This window comes from Carcharodon carcharias, chromosome 22 (assembly GCF_017639515.1).
Source record: "Carcharodon carcharias isolate sCarCar2 chromosome 22, sCarCar2.pri, whole genome shotgun sequence".
Classification (NCBI taxonomy): Eukaryota; Metazoa; Chordata; class Chondrichthyes; order Lamniformes; family Lamnidae; genus Carcharodon; species Carcharodon carcharias.
In genome coordinates this window covers 5,260,097-5,272,819 of record NC_054488.1, presented here as the reverse complement: position 1 = coordinate 5,272,819, position 12,723 = coordinate 5,260,097, and the positions used below count along the sequence as shown (strand labels likewise).

Sequence of the window (12,723 nt, the reverse complement as noted above, 5' to 3'; positions counted from 1 at the left end):
AATGAAGGAAAGAAGAAACCTTATGTCTCAGATTGTTATTACTATCACACACTTACATTGTCATTACTGCATTATCACTACCCCATCTCCTTCCTTCAAGTCCTTGAATTCAAAGGCTCAGGCAGTCTTGAAACCTTATAACCCTTCCATAGCTCGTTTGCACTACTCCTGGAGGCGTGGTAGGCTCTTTAACTGCTGGTTCTCTCAGTTGGTTTGGAGTACCGTTTCTTCCATTCTTAGCCCTTAGTCGGTCTAGCTATGGCACTGGTCGCTGTTTGCTACCCCTAACTCATTTCTCGTGGGGCAGATGAACAATGTGCTCATCTTGTTGTCACTTCTTTTACTTCTTCTGTCATCGTGCAAGTTGTTGTAACGTTTGTGGAAATTTACATTTCAAAAATGGAACCCTCGTTCCCACTTGTTTCACAATTTTACCCAAATTTTTGAGTAAATCCTAATTTCCAGCTGTTTTTTGAGCCTATGAATCTTTTCATTGGGCTCAGCAACTACTCTGGTGCACTGAGTTCTCTTTGTTTCAGAGTTATCTGCGCAACTATAAGTTTGACAACTTCACCTGGGCATTCGGAATCTTTCTTCCATGGTCACTGACTGCTCTTGGACTCTCAATTCACTTGTTAAGTCATCAATTTTTTTATTCTTATATGGAAATATGTCCTTGGAAATGTAATGTTTTCCCAAGTTTTCTTCCCAACATCCAACCATTTTCTTCAACTCTGTAGTCTCTTTCTAGTACTTCTTGGCTTCTTCCTGTAATGTAGAACATTGCTGAGTCTTCTCCTCCAACTGAATCTTCAATTTGTTTAGGGTGACATTAAATTCATTTTGCTCCTCTTTGTAATTTCCCAGAAAAACAAGCTTTGACCTGTGGGATCCTGGTAGCATGTGAATGTCCTTCAACAGGTTTTCTTTTTCCTTGTGAAGCTCAATTGCTTTGTCTTGGGTTTTCTTGTAATTCAGTAGAGACTCTTCGACTTTTTTCTGCTGTTCTTCTATTCTGCTGTTCAAGACAGTCTTCATTTCTTCATGCTGCTGAAGGGTTATGCATTTTTTTGCATATGATCTTGAAGGACAATCAGCTGTTCTTTCAATTTTTTATTTGTTGACTTCTTGGCAACACATGCAGTGCTTCAGTGTATTGTTTTGTCTCTACTGATAGTTCCAATGTAGCTTTTTCTGAACTAGTACTCAACGTCATTTTTAAACTCCTCATGGTTATCCAGGGCTACGTATCGATTCTTCATAGAATATTTCAGGGTAACGATATCTTTGAGTAACAAAAACAGAAGATTCTGGAAAAACTCAGCAGTTCTAGCAGCACGTGTGGAGAGAGAAACAGAGTTGACATTTTGAGTCTGAATAACCCTTCTTCAGAGTTAAAGAAATGTATACTGTTCAAGGTGGGGTGGGGCAGGTGAAACTGGATAGAAGGCCAGTGATTGATGTCATGAACAAAAGGACAAAGGGAGTGTAAATGGTAGTGGTAAGGGCTAAAAAAGGTGCTGATATTGGCATAAAGGCAAGAAAGCAGAATGTGATAATAGCAGAGTAAGTGTGAAAGGACAACATGGAACAAGTAACAGATGGCACTTTAGGGGATGGGGTGGGAGGAAAAAGGATAAAAAATGGGATGGAAGGGCAGATAAAAAGGGGATAAAACCAAGGATAAATGAATAAAAATAAGTGGATAAAAAGTAAAAATGAATGTAGAAAAAAGGGGATTAAAAAAAGGGGTGAGGATGGAGGAGAGATCTCATGGTCTGAAGTTGTTGAACTCAATATTTAGTCCGGAAGGCTGTAAAGTGCCTAGTCGGAAGATGAGGTGCTGTTCCTTCAGTTTGCGTTGAGCTTCATTGGAACAATGCAGCAGGCCAAGGATGGACATGTGGGCATGAGAGCAGGGTGGAGTGTTGAAATGGCAAGCGACAGGGAGGTCTGGGTAATGTTTGCGGACAGACTGAAGGTGTTCCGCAAAGCGGTCACCCAGTCTGCGTTTGGTCTGCCCAATGTAGAGGAGACCACATTGGGAGCAACTAAATTGAGGGAAATGCAAGTGAAGCGCTGCTTCTTCACCTGAAAGGAGTGTTTGGGCCCTTGGACGGTGAGGAGTGAGGAGGTAAAGGGACAGGTGTTGCATCTTCTGCAATTGCATCAGAAGGTTCCGTGGGAAGGGGATGAGTTGTTGAGGGTGATGGAGGAGTGGACCAGGATGTCCCAGAGGGAACGTCCCTACCTAATGCTGACTGAGGGGTGAGGGGAAGATGTGTTTGGTGGTGGCATCATGCTGGAGTTGGCAGAAATGGCGGAGGATGATCCTTTGAATTCAGTGGCTGGTGGAGTGAAAAGTGAGGACAAGGGGGACCCTATCATGGTTTTGGGAGGGAGGGGAAGGTGTGAGGGCAGATGTGCGGGAGATGAGCTGGTCACGGTTGAGGGCCCTGTCAACTACAGTGGGTGGGAAACTTTGGTTAAGGAAGAAGGAAGACATGTCAGAGGAACTGTTTTTGAAGGTAGCATCATCAGAACAGATGTGACGGAGGCAAAGGAACTGAGAGAAAGGGATGGAGTCCTTACAGGAAGCGGGGTGTGAGGAGCTGTAGTCGAGGTAGCTGTGGGAGTCGGTAGGCTTGTAATGAATATTGGTGGACAGTCTAGCACCAGAGATTGAGACAGAGAGGTCAAAGAATGGAAGGGAACTGTTGGAAATGGACCATATGAAGGTGATGGAGGGGTGGAAACTGGAAGCAAAATTGATACATTTTTCCAGGTCCAGATGAGAACATGAAGCGGCACCGAAACAGTCATCGATGTCCTGACAAAAGAGTTGTGGGAGGGGCCCTGAGTAGGACTGGAACAAGGAATGTTCCACATACACCATAAAGAGACAGGCATAACTGGGACCCATGCAGGTACCCTCGGCCACACCTTTTATTTGGAGGAAATGAGACAAGTTTAAGGGGAAATTGTTTAGCATGGGAACAAGTTCAGCCAGGCGGAGGAGAGTGGTGGTGGATGGGGATTTTTCAGGTCTCTCTTCAAGAAAGAGGCAGAGAGCCCTCAGACCATCCTGGTGGGGGATGGAGGAGTAGAAGGATTGGACGTCCATGGTGAAGAGGAGGCAGTTAGGGCCAAGGGACTTTTTGAGTACCTTTTCTACCTGCTTTTCGGGTTGAGTTTTCTCAACTCGTGCTTCAATTTGCCAGCAATGGAATTCGGAGTTGTCATTTCCTCCTGGTACTTTGTGAAGCCTCAGAAATGTATTTGTTCAGGTTTTGAACAGTTTGGTTCATTGAAGACTTTAGTTTATCATGCGTTTTCAAAGGTACATACTCAGCTTGAATTTTGGGTTTCAAATCTTTCAATTCAGCTTTGATGCAAACACTCACCAACCTTATTCCATTTTCCTTCTGCAGGCTTTCTGTATTTTGGACTCCATCAGATAACTTGCCTTCATTCATAATCAGCTACTTGCTCTGCACTATCACCTGCTGTTGCAGGTCAGCTAATGTGTCAGAGTTTCCAAAAAGATATATTTTTGGGACTTCTGGAAAGTTCTCTGTGCACCCTTATGTGGTTTGCTTAGGAGATGTCTTTTTTCCCTCTCGTAACTTTACTGGGGGTTTTCTATTCATCTTTTTAAGCTCTGTGCACTCCACAGCTTGAAGATTAAAATATTTGTCAAAGGCTTTTAAAAGTTTAATCGAAGCTGGTTGAGGATTCATCAATTCCTTGCATTAGGATTACTTCATCCGCAAATACACCAGAGAAGTGTAAAAGCATATTAACTTGTACTTTTTCTGATTTCTGACTTAATTCTGATGTACTCCTGTAATCAAAAAATGTTCTTGTCCATGACGCACAATTTTGGGCCTTGGCCCCTGGACAAGTCCAAATTGTTCTGGATGAGCGGAATTCTTATCCACAGTTAATTTTTAAAAGCATAGTGTCGGCTTTAAGAGCTTTCTGAATTTCAAGATTGAAAACAAAGGAATTTCCCACACTGGTCTGTTTTGCTACAAAGGTGATCCCACTCAGCTTGAAAACATTTTAAACCGTAGCTGCAGACTTCTCCGTTTCAGCGCTATGCTTTAGGGTCGTAAAAGTGCCAAATCCTGACCTTTGCTGATCTTTAAATCTGATTCTTTAGTCACGATTATTCTTCCAAATTAATAATTAATTAATGTTTTGTCTTCTTGGAACAAGCTCAGACGCCTGGCGCTGGCTCATTAATCTCGTTTATCCAACAGAGTTTTTAAACTCAATTTCTGACCACTGAACCGTTTAAAAGCTCCTCAGCACTTGCTTTATCCTGGGATTTAAAAGTTCTAGTTCACCCCGGTTAGGCCACTGCTTCTACTCCGGGATTTGAAGCTGGATTTCCAAAGGATATTCAGTGGAGCCTTCTGCTGCAGTAAGGAATTTCAAATCTCTGCCCTCAGTTTCCAAGACTTTCTTTAGAGCTTTATCGTTGTGATTTTTCTTCTACGGCTCTGCTTCTGGAGCTTTCTTTCAGGTTGGGCTGCTTTGCTGAATTTTTTTCTCAGTCTTCCAGCATTTTAGTTTTTCTGTGTATTTTCTGTGAGGTCTTGGGTTTTTCCACAAGCTGCCACCATGTTGTGGAGTGTTGGATAAAGTTCAGTGGGTGTGAAGAAGTCTTCGTAGTCATACGTAAATTAACTATATGTCTTTATTGACTACTTACAAATATACAGTAAAAGGTACAAGAGGCCAAGAGCGGTCTCTATGGTGCACGCAGCTTTATCCAACACTTGACTGACTCTGGGTGCAGGTCATGCGCTCTATCTAGGCCCCATCATAATTTTGTACACCTTAATTAGGTAACCCCTCAGCTTCCCCTGTTCTCAGGAAAACAACTCCAGTCTATCCAATCTCTCCTCGTAGCTGCAATTTTCAACCCCTGGCAACATTCTGCAGAGCAATTATGTCCTTCCTATGATGCAGTGAACAGAACTGTGCACAAAATTCCAGCTGTGGCCCAACCAGTGTTTTATACAGTTCCATCATTACATCCCTGCTTTTGTATTCAATACTTCATCCAATAAAGGAAAGCATTCCAAATGCTTTCTTGACCACCTTGTCCACCTGTCCTGTCATCTTCAAGGACCTGTGGACATGTACTCCAAGGTCTCTCACTTCCTCAACCCCTCTCAATAACAGAGTCCTGTGTTAATAATCCAGAGGACACCAGATCAAATCCTCCCACATCAGTGTGAAAATTAAAATTCACCTTTAAAAAAAAATCTGAAAATGAAAATGCTAAAAGTCACCATGAAGCAGTCGGATTGTTATAAAAGCCTGCTTGGTCCAATAATGTCCTTACTCGCTATTGTATGTTCAGTAAGTCTCACAAAGAGGTTCTGGGTCTTGTATGGTTGAACATTATGTGATTATTGATAACACATAATTATGTACATATATATATAGAGTATAGCCCAAGCTATGAGCTAACTCCATGTTTGCTACTACACAGGTCTCTGCCCAGTCCATCGCTAACCCCAGTCTCGGGTCATGTGTCTCTTTACATCACACTGTGGGCGGTACTGTTTCCCAGTCCCAATTAACCCTTACAATGCCAGATACCATTATACTAAGCCCACTGACCTTGCCCAGTCTGATTTATGCATGACCTGTGGTTCCCTCTTGGCCTAACAAATCAATTCAACTCAGACAAGGCTGCAGAAGGCATAAAGCAGCAACAAACAAAGTGCCATTCTTGTTAGAAATGTCCACATCCCGAGAATTATGCAAGATTGAATTTTTTAAAAAGTGATGAGATGAAGCAAGGAATAGTGATTAGGTGGCACCAAACTTGGATTTTAAAACCCTGAACATTTTAAGAAGACAGATCAAGAGGTAATGAACCCCATGGTATTGGGATGAGCCTTGACTTCAGCAAAATGAGATGTAGAGGAGGGGAACAGTGTGTCAGTAAAGCATGTTTGCAGGGGAAACATTTTAGCAGCTTTGTAGGAACAAGAGAGGAAAGTTTATAAAGGAAATGGAGATGTTGGTAAAATCGGGAGATGATGTCAGTTGTTGTGAAGTGGGGAGCAATAAATTTTTGGATATTGGACTCTTGCAGTAATATACTGTGAGCTGTATTTCTTTTGAAAACAGATATTGAATTTAATGTCACTGGAAGCTATGGAAGTCCGGTGCACACCAACCATAATGCAAATTACAATTCAATGCCCTCTCCGGATATCGATCACTCTGACCGCAAGCAACACGACCCAGGCAGACGACCACTCAGCGTTGCTACTGACAACATGATGCTGGAGTTTTATAAAAAGGATGGGTAGGTACCGGCTTTCTTAAGTACTTTCTGAAAAACAATTTCACTTCATTGAAATAAAACTATTAACAGTGATTAAAAGAACTGGAGTGAAACGATATACATGAGGATGGTATGCAAATACACTTCATAAAATAATCATCCGAATCGAGATTAATACAATTATATTCCAGGGTTAGTGACTTTTAATTTTCATATATTGGAAAAGAATTAAAATTGTAGAAATAAAGTTGTGTTTTATCTACAGTCTCAGCATAATATTCAGCGGAAGTGTTTTTGTATTATAGATGCCGTAGTGGTCCTAATAGTAATGTAGTATATCATATCAGGGTGTGCTAAAAGTATCAGTATCACAAGGTTCCTGCATTGATACAGGGTCACCAGTGCAAGTTTCACTGTGCCAGGCATCTGCAATACTATGGATGTGTGTATTTCATATCAGTTAAATATGTGTATGTGTGTGCGTGCTTAGTTGTATTTTTTCTGGGTAATGGAATGAGAGGGGTTTGAAATGCAGATGATACCAATACTGTGCTTACAGGGCACCTGGTCGTTGTACATTTGAAATCATTTTTACCCTTCTCGTGAGCAGGAAACATGAAGGCCCGTGTTTCTCTTTTGTTGCTCACACATTGCCAGAGCATTTAGCGGATAAAAGCTCTGTCTCACAAAGAGCTACACTAGTGTTATCCATTGGTCAGTTATATGAAATTACCCCCACATGGCCAGTCCCATCTACCGTATAACCTTTAATGAATAAAGACCCGCACTTTGGGTTATTTAGCATTGTATGAATCCCTCACTGTATTTCTTTAGTCCGTGATTTACTATGATGTTAAACCTGTGGGGCAAAGTGTTTATAAAGATGTAACTCTCCATCAGAATGTCGCATAGGTCTTGCTACATTTAAAAGACAGTTTGCTGATGCTTATTACAGTGGAAAAATATATTTGAGGTAAATGTTTAGTGCAGGGGTGAGTGAACCACACAGTGAATGGAACTGAACAAGCTAATGATAAATTAGTTCATGGGTCTACAGAATGGGGAAAGGGGAGGATGTAAACTGTAGTTTGTGGAAGTAAAACTTTGATTCTCCATTTTATGCTGCATCTGTCCAGTTTGGTTCACTTGAGGTGAGCTCATCACTAATGAATAGGAATGTTAAGTATTGGCACATGTACTGTTCTAACTGTCAGCAGCAGACATAAGCAGCCTGTGGCCTAGATTAAAAATGGTTCCCCAGTTGGCTCTGCGGGTCATCCAAGTGAGTCACTCAGCTAGACAGGCCAGCAAGTTGGCAGGTTCAATTCCTGGTCTGCGCTGAGCAAGCTGGGACAACAGCAGGAATGCTGCAACAGATCCCAGTGCTCCTGGGTTAGGGAAGGGAAAATCAGCCAAGGTTCCTATCCTTGCACAGAGCTCTGCTGGAAATGCATGCATGTGAGGCCAGTTACTATTGACTTAATTGGGCTTGGTTATGATGTGAGCCCCCCCACCCCCCCACCCTTTTGAATAGACTACCAAGGCTCACATATGAGTAAAGACCACTTGGGCAAAGTGCTAGGGGTTATCTGGTCTCCCTAGAACCATTTCCCACATAAGCAGTATTTTCCACAGAAGAGAAAAACTGGTGAAAGAGAATGGTGTACTCTTGGTATATTCTTATTTTCTTTCCTCAAATACTTAAGTTGTAAGTATTTACTGTATAAGTTTTCAGTATTTTATAACTTTTACTGCATGCATACAGTAAGGCTGCTGTGTGCTAATGTGGATATTTCCGCGTGGCTTCCAATTGTGTTGTGATGTGAATTGTCCAGGCATTTCACACTAGCTTCACCTTAATTTTCTTTATCTTTTTTCACCCTTTGCCCACGTAGGATTGTTGTGCTTGTGTTGCTTCCTCATTCTTGCTGTCCCTTTTTTGTTTCCATTCCTGTTAACTGAATACTTTTAGCTGTAAATTCATGTCAGTTGAGTACTCTTGCCCAGACTACACATTTTACCATGTTTACAGCCCAAATTACATGAGATCACGTTCTGCATCTTGTCCAACATGGCTACTGCGGTAAGCACTTTTTTGACTTTCCACCAAAATACAGCACGTTAAAATTATCAGCGTAAAATAAGCTTTTAGCATTTTGTAAATCTTTTCATTCCAGTTAATTGTCTGCCAGAGTCTGTTTTACAATCCACACTCTGCCTTGTAACATGTTAACCCTAATACTGAATTTGTTATCCTTTACACATTTGCATATCTCCACGTAGACTCTTGTGGTGGGGTACTGTAAAGTTTATTAAGTGTATCTAAAGGAAAGTTACTTTCTTTCCTAAATGTGTCTTTAGTACATTTACTCCAATGAACCATTTGCATTTTTTAAAAAAAATACTTCAGATGTTTTTGAATTTGCAGTGTTTTTTTTAAAAAAAATTTTAGAATGTTTTTATTTATGTGGCAGCACTGAGGGTAATGAAATATTTAACTGACAATATTTTGTGCCCAATAATTATAGCTTACTTTTAATTTTAAAGTGCCATGTTACCTCAGTTCCTTCCATGTGAGTTAGTTGTGGCTTCAAGCCCCACTCCAGGACTTTTGTACATAGTCTAGGTTGATACATCAGGGCAGCACTGACAGTGCCTTAACAATGTGATGCTAAACTGAAGTCCTGCCTCATGACACTATGAGAAAAACGGGAAGTTTCCCTAGTATCCTGACCAACATTCCTTCCTTCAACCGCCACCATAAATAGATTAGCAGCTGCTTATGGAATCTTGCTAGACTCGTATCGTAACAGCGACTGCACTTCTCCAGTAATTCAACAGGGTGTCGGGAGGACATGGTAAGGGTGACACATAAGTTCAGGTCCTTTCTCCATTTGTCATGCCCCCTTTTATGAGATGCTTTCCAGATCCCCTCCGTGTCACTTCTGAATAAAGGGGTGGGGAAGGTAGCCTGCCTGCAGACTTGGACCACCCTGTTCTTTGCCTAAGCTCCATCAGCCCATGGCACCCCTGTCAGAGAGCCAAACTACTGCAGCATTACATCACCTCTGTGATTGTGCATTGCTACATAACATGCCAGTGTACACTTTTCCTGGTTAATTCCTCTGTCATCAGAAACCAGTAATGGAAGTTTACAGTGCAGCAGGTAGCCTGTCAAAATATGTATTTTCTGACCCTTACTACTTGGTTAAAGTGTTATAGGCACGTCTATGTGAACTTCTGTTAAAAGTTGCTTCTAAATCAATACTTTATTTGTCAAACTCACTTGTTTTACTTAACAGGAATCTGCTACCTTTTCAATAATTGCTCTTTGATTCATTTAACCCTTTATGTTATGTTCTAAATAGTATTGTTTTGTTTCTGCTAATGCAGCCTTAGGAAGTTCCAAAGGTACTGTATTCAATACATCTGTGTGACTGGCTATTGATAACAAGATGAGAGAGGGACAGTCACCAAGATAGAGAGAATAACACAATTTATAACTAGAAAACATTGAAAATACAGAAATTATCATAACTCACATTTGAAAATTTTGATCTTTCTGACATGCTAGTTCCTGATTTTGTGAATGAATGTATTTTGGGAATTGAAATAGTATTGAAAAGCATGGAACAAGTTGGTAAATATTCTAAAACTGGCAGTGTGCATGTGCTGGACTGTGAATTAAGCAGTTGGAAGATGGTTTGTCCAAGGATCCTATAATCCTGGCCATTGTGTTGTTAGAGGCACCAATGAGGTATTTGTTCTATCACAATGTGGATGAACATAGAATTCTGAATGTTAGAGAGGTGGAGAGTTTTTAACTACTTCTATAGACTTCCAGCCTCCTTTCTCATCCTGTACCTAGTGCAGTCAGCAAGAATGCAATTCTCTTACAAACCCCACCCCACAATGGTTATATCTGACATTTCCCAGTGAGGATATTTGGCAAGTAAAGTTGTCCAGGGCTGTTCTGTTGCACCATCTGGTTGGCAAATTAAGACTAGTATTATGCATTAGCCTGGATGTCAGACACCACCCAACTCCTGACAAGAGGAATGATGTGTGCAGCTGGAGCTGAGAGCAGGGCATGCATTAAATCATGCGGTGAGAATTAAACTTGGATTAAATGTTGGTTTGATGGGGGGTAATTTCCTGAGTCCAATTAACCAGAAGCCTTACTTGTTACTTGTTGCCATAACATTTCTGAAAATTGTAGCTGCATTTTTCCTACCTGCAAGAGCAATGGAGAAGGTTCTTGGAACTAGCTTGGAAATTGAATTATTTGACTGATCTACACACACTGTGGCAGAGTCATGAAGTATGTAAAATCCGTTCAGAATGCAGCAGTGGAGGTGAGGGGTCAGCTCAGGGTAGTTTTCTCATCCTGCCTGCACTAACTCTGAAAGAGCTTTCCAATTAGTCCCACTCCCCTGCTCTGTTCCATAGCCATGAAAATCTGTCCAGTAGTTATTTAGATATTATCTGCATTCTGCCTTTAACAAGCTACAGTTGTTTGTGAGCTCGCATGCTGGAGTGAATATTTCACTGTATAGTGGGGAGGCAGAGGTGAGCCACCTATTACTGAAATAAGCTCTGACCATAAAAACTGATACTGCAGCATATTCTCAATCCAATTGGAAATGATAATGTTGCCCCTTCAGCACTGCATGGCAAAAGTGAAACAGATTACATCAGTTCATAGCTCACATTTTCGCTTGTATTCTTCCCATCTGTGTTTCTTACCTTTACCCTCCTTCTGCTATGTTGTTTGTTTCTTGTTAATCCACAGTCACCTACTGCTCCCCAGTAACTCACCCCAGTCTCCAGTCTCCATACATTAGCCTACTTAATATCGGCAGACTTTATGAACACGGTGAGAACGATAGCAAATCCCCATCCTGTCCTCTCCTGCTATCAACTCATTTGCTTTCAGTAGAGGGAACTGGGGGAACTGGCTACAGATCAAGAGCAGGCTGATTTCCCCTCCTTAACCAAGAGACACTGGTCAACTGTAGCACCCCAACACTGCCCCAGCTGACATGTCACATGCTGATTGGCCTCATCGTTGCTCTGGTATGATATTGATTTTGGTTTAATCTCTCCATGTTTTCAAATTGAAAGTAATTTACTAAATCCAAAGATACAAGAGAACAGAGATCTTTTTGGATGAATCAAGATGACAAGTCATCGTCAAACATGTACCATTTATAATGCATTTGACAGTGGGTTGCTCCCTGTGGATTTATCATTTGTACCACGAATGCTTAATCCTTTCTCTTTTTTGTATGAGGAGAACCAAAAATAAACACTTTGCAGCCTTGGTTACATTGCAGTCAAACAGGACTCTGAGTTGCTGTGCAATATTGAAGGAGCAGATGATGATCCACACCGTTTTCTATCAGGGTTTTGAATTTTTAGCTTTTACTGAAAAACTGCCACATTATTTCCTCTGAAGCTATTCATTGTTTTTCAATTTTCACTCAGTTTTCCATTATCCTCTCATTTATTTTACTTGGATTTGAACTGCTTACAGTTTCCTGAATTTCTTGTGCCTCATATTCCATTAAGTTGAGGTGCAATACTTTGCTAGGAATTTTTTTTTTACAATTTCCACCAAAGGTATTACATGTGTTTTTTTCTGATTTATACCTGTCTTTGTGAGAACCATTTCTCAGAAAATCTTTCCATAAGTAAAAGGTAAAAAATGACTTATTGTTCACCTGTAAGGAAGAGCAGTGAGTTCAATTTTGATTCCTCTCTCCCTTTCCAAATTAAGATAATTTAAAATTAATTTCATGTCCCGGGGGTAGAATTTCTGCTCTGGGCACAGTCAGTAAATTGCACTCAAAATGTGTTTGAAATTGTTCTAGTTAGTTTAAGTTCAAGATTTTGTGAAAATTAGTTTGCATAATCACATACATAAAAGCCAGAATTATCGTGCAGGTGGAGAGGCTCCCGTCTTTGTGAAAATGGTGGCAGAGGCGCAGATCCAGAAGTCCTGCCCCTAAACCTGGTCTCCACCATTTTTGCAGAACAGGGGATGGCAGCAAGTTATAATGTGCACATCTGTGGTTCACGCAGGCATCTGTTAAAGTGAAGTTGCCTCAGTCAGATCCAATTTTGACCAGTGGATGTCTCAAAACATAACTTATGCACTTTAGACCTGGTAGGAGAAAGTCTAAAACTACCGGAGTTCTTTGGATATGATCCTGGGACACCCTTGGGAGGGTGAAGTCCCCTTTGGGATTGTTAAAATTAGACACAAATGTGCTTAAAAAGTGCATAAACTCATTGGAACTCTCAAGAGAACTGTTAAGCTGTCAAGGCACTTAAATGTCTTGCCCTTTATATATTAAAAAAAGCTGCAGTGTTGAAAAAAAATCGATGCTTTCTATTTCACTCTG

At 41.0% G+C, this 12,723-nt stretch overlaps 1 protein-coding gene across 8 annotated transcripts in view; it reads left to right on the top strand.

Moving 5' to 3' along the window:
* The window catches only part of LOC121293749 (rho GTPase-activating protein 44), a 366,274-nt gene that overhangs the window by 321,067 nt on the left and 32,484 nt on the right, over window positions 1-12,723 (top strand). For all 8 annotated transcript variants that reach the window (XR_005946595.1, XR_005946594.1, XM_041217014.1 and 5 more), the window contains exon 16: window positions 6,157-6,337. Coding sequence is in view for 6 of the 8 variants with exons in the window: in XM_041217014.1 (XP_041072948.1) it covers window positions 6,157-6,337 (181 nt within the window). In the remaining 2 variants the exon portion in view is untranslated. The remainder of the gene's footprint in view (window positions 1-6,156; window positions 6,338-12,723) is intronic.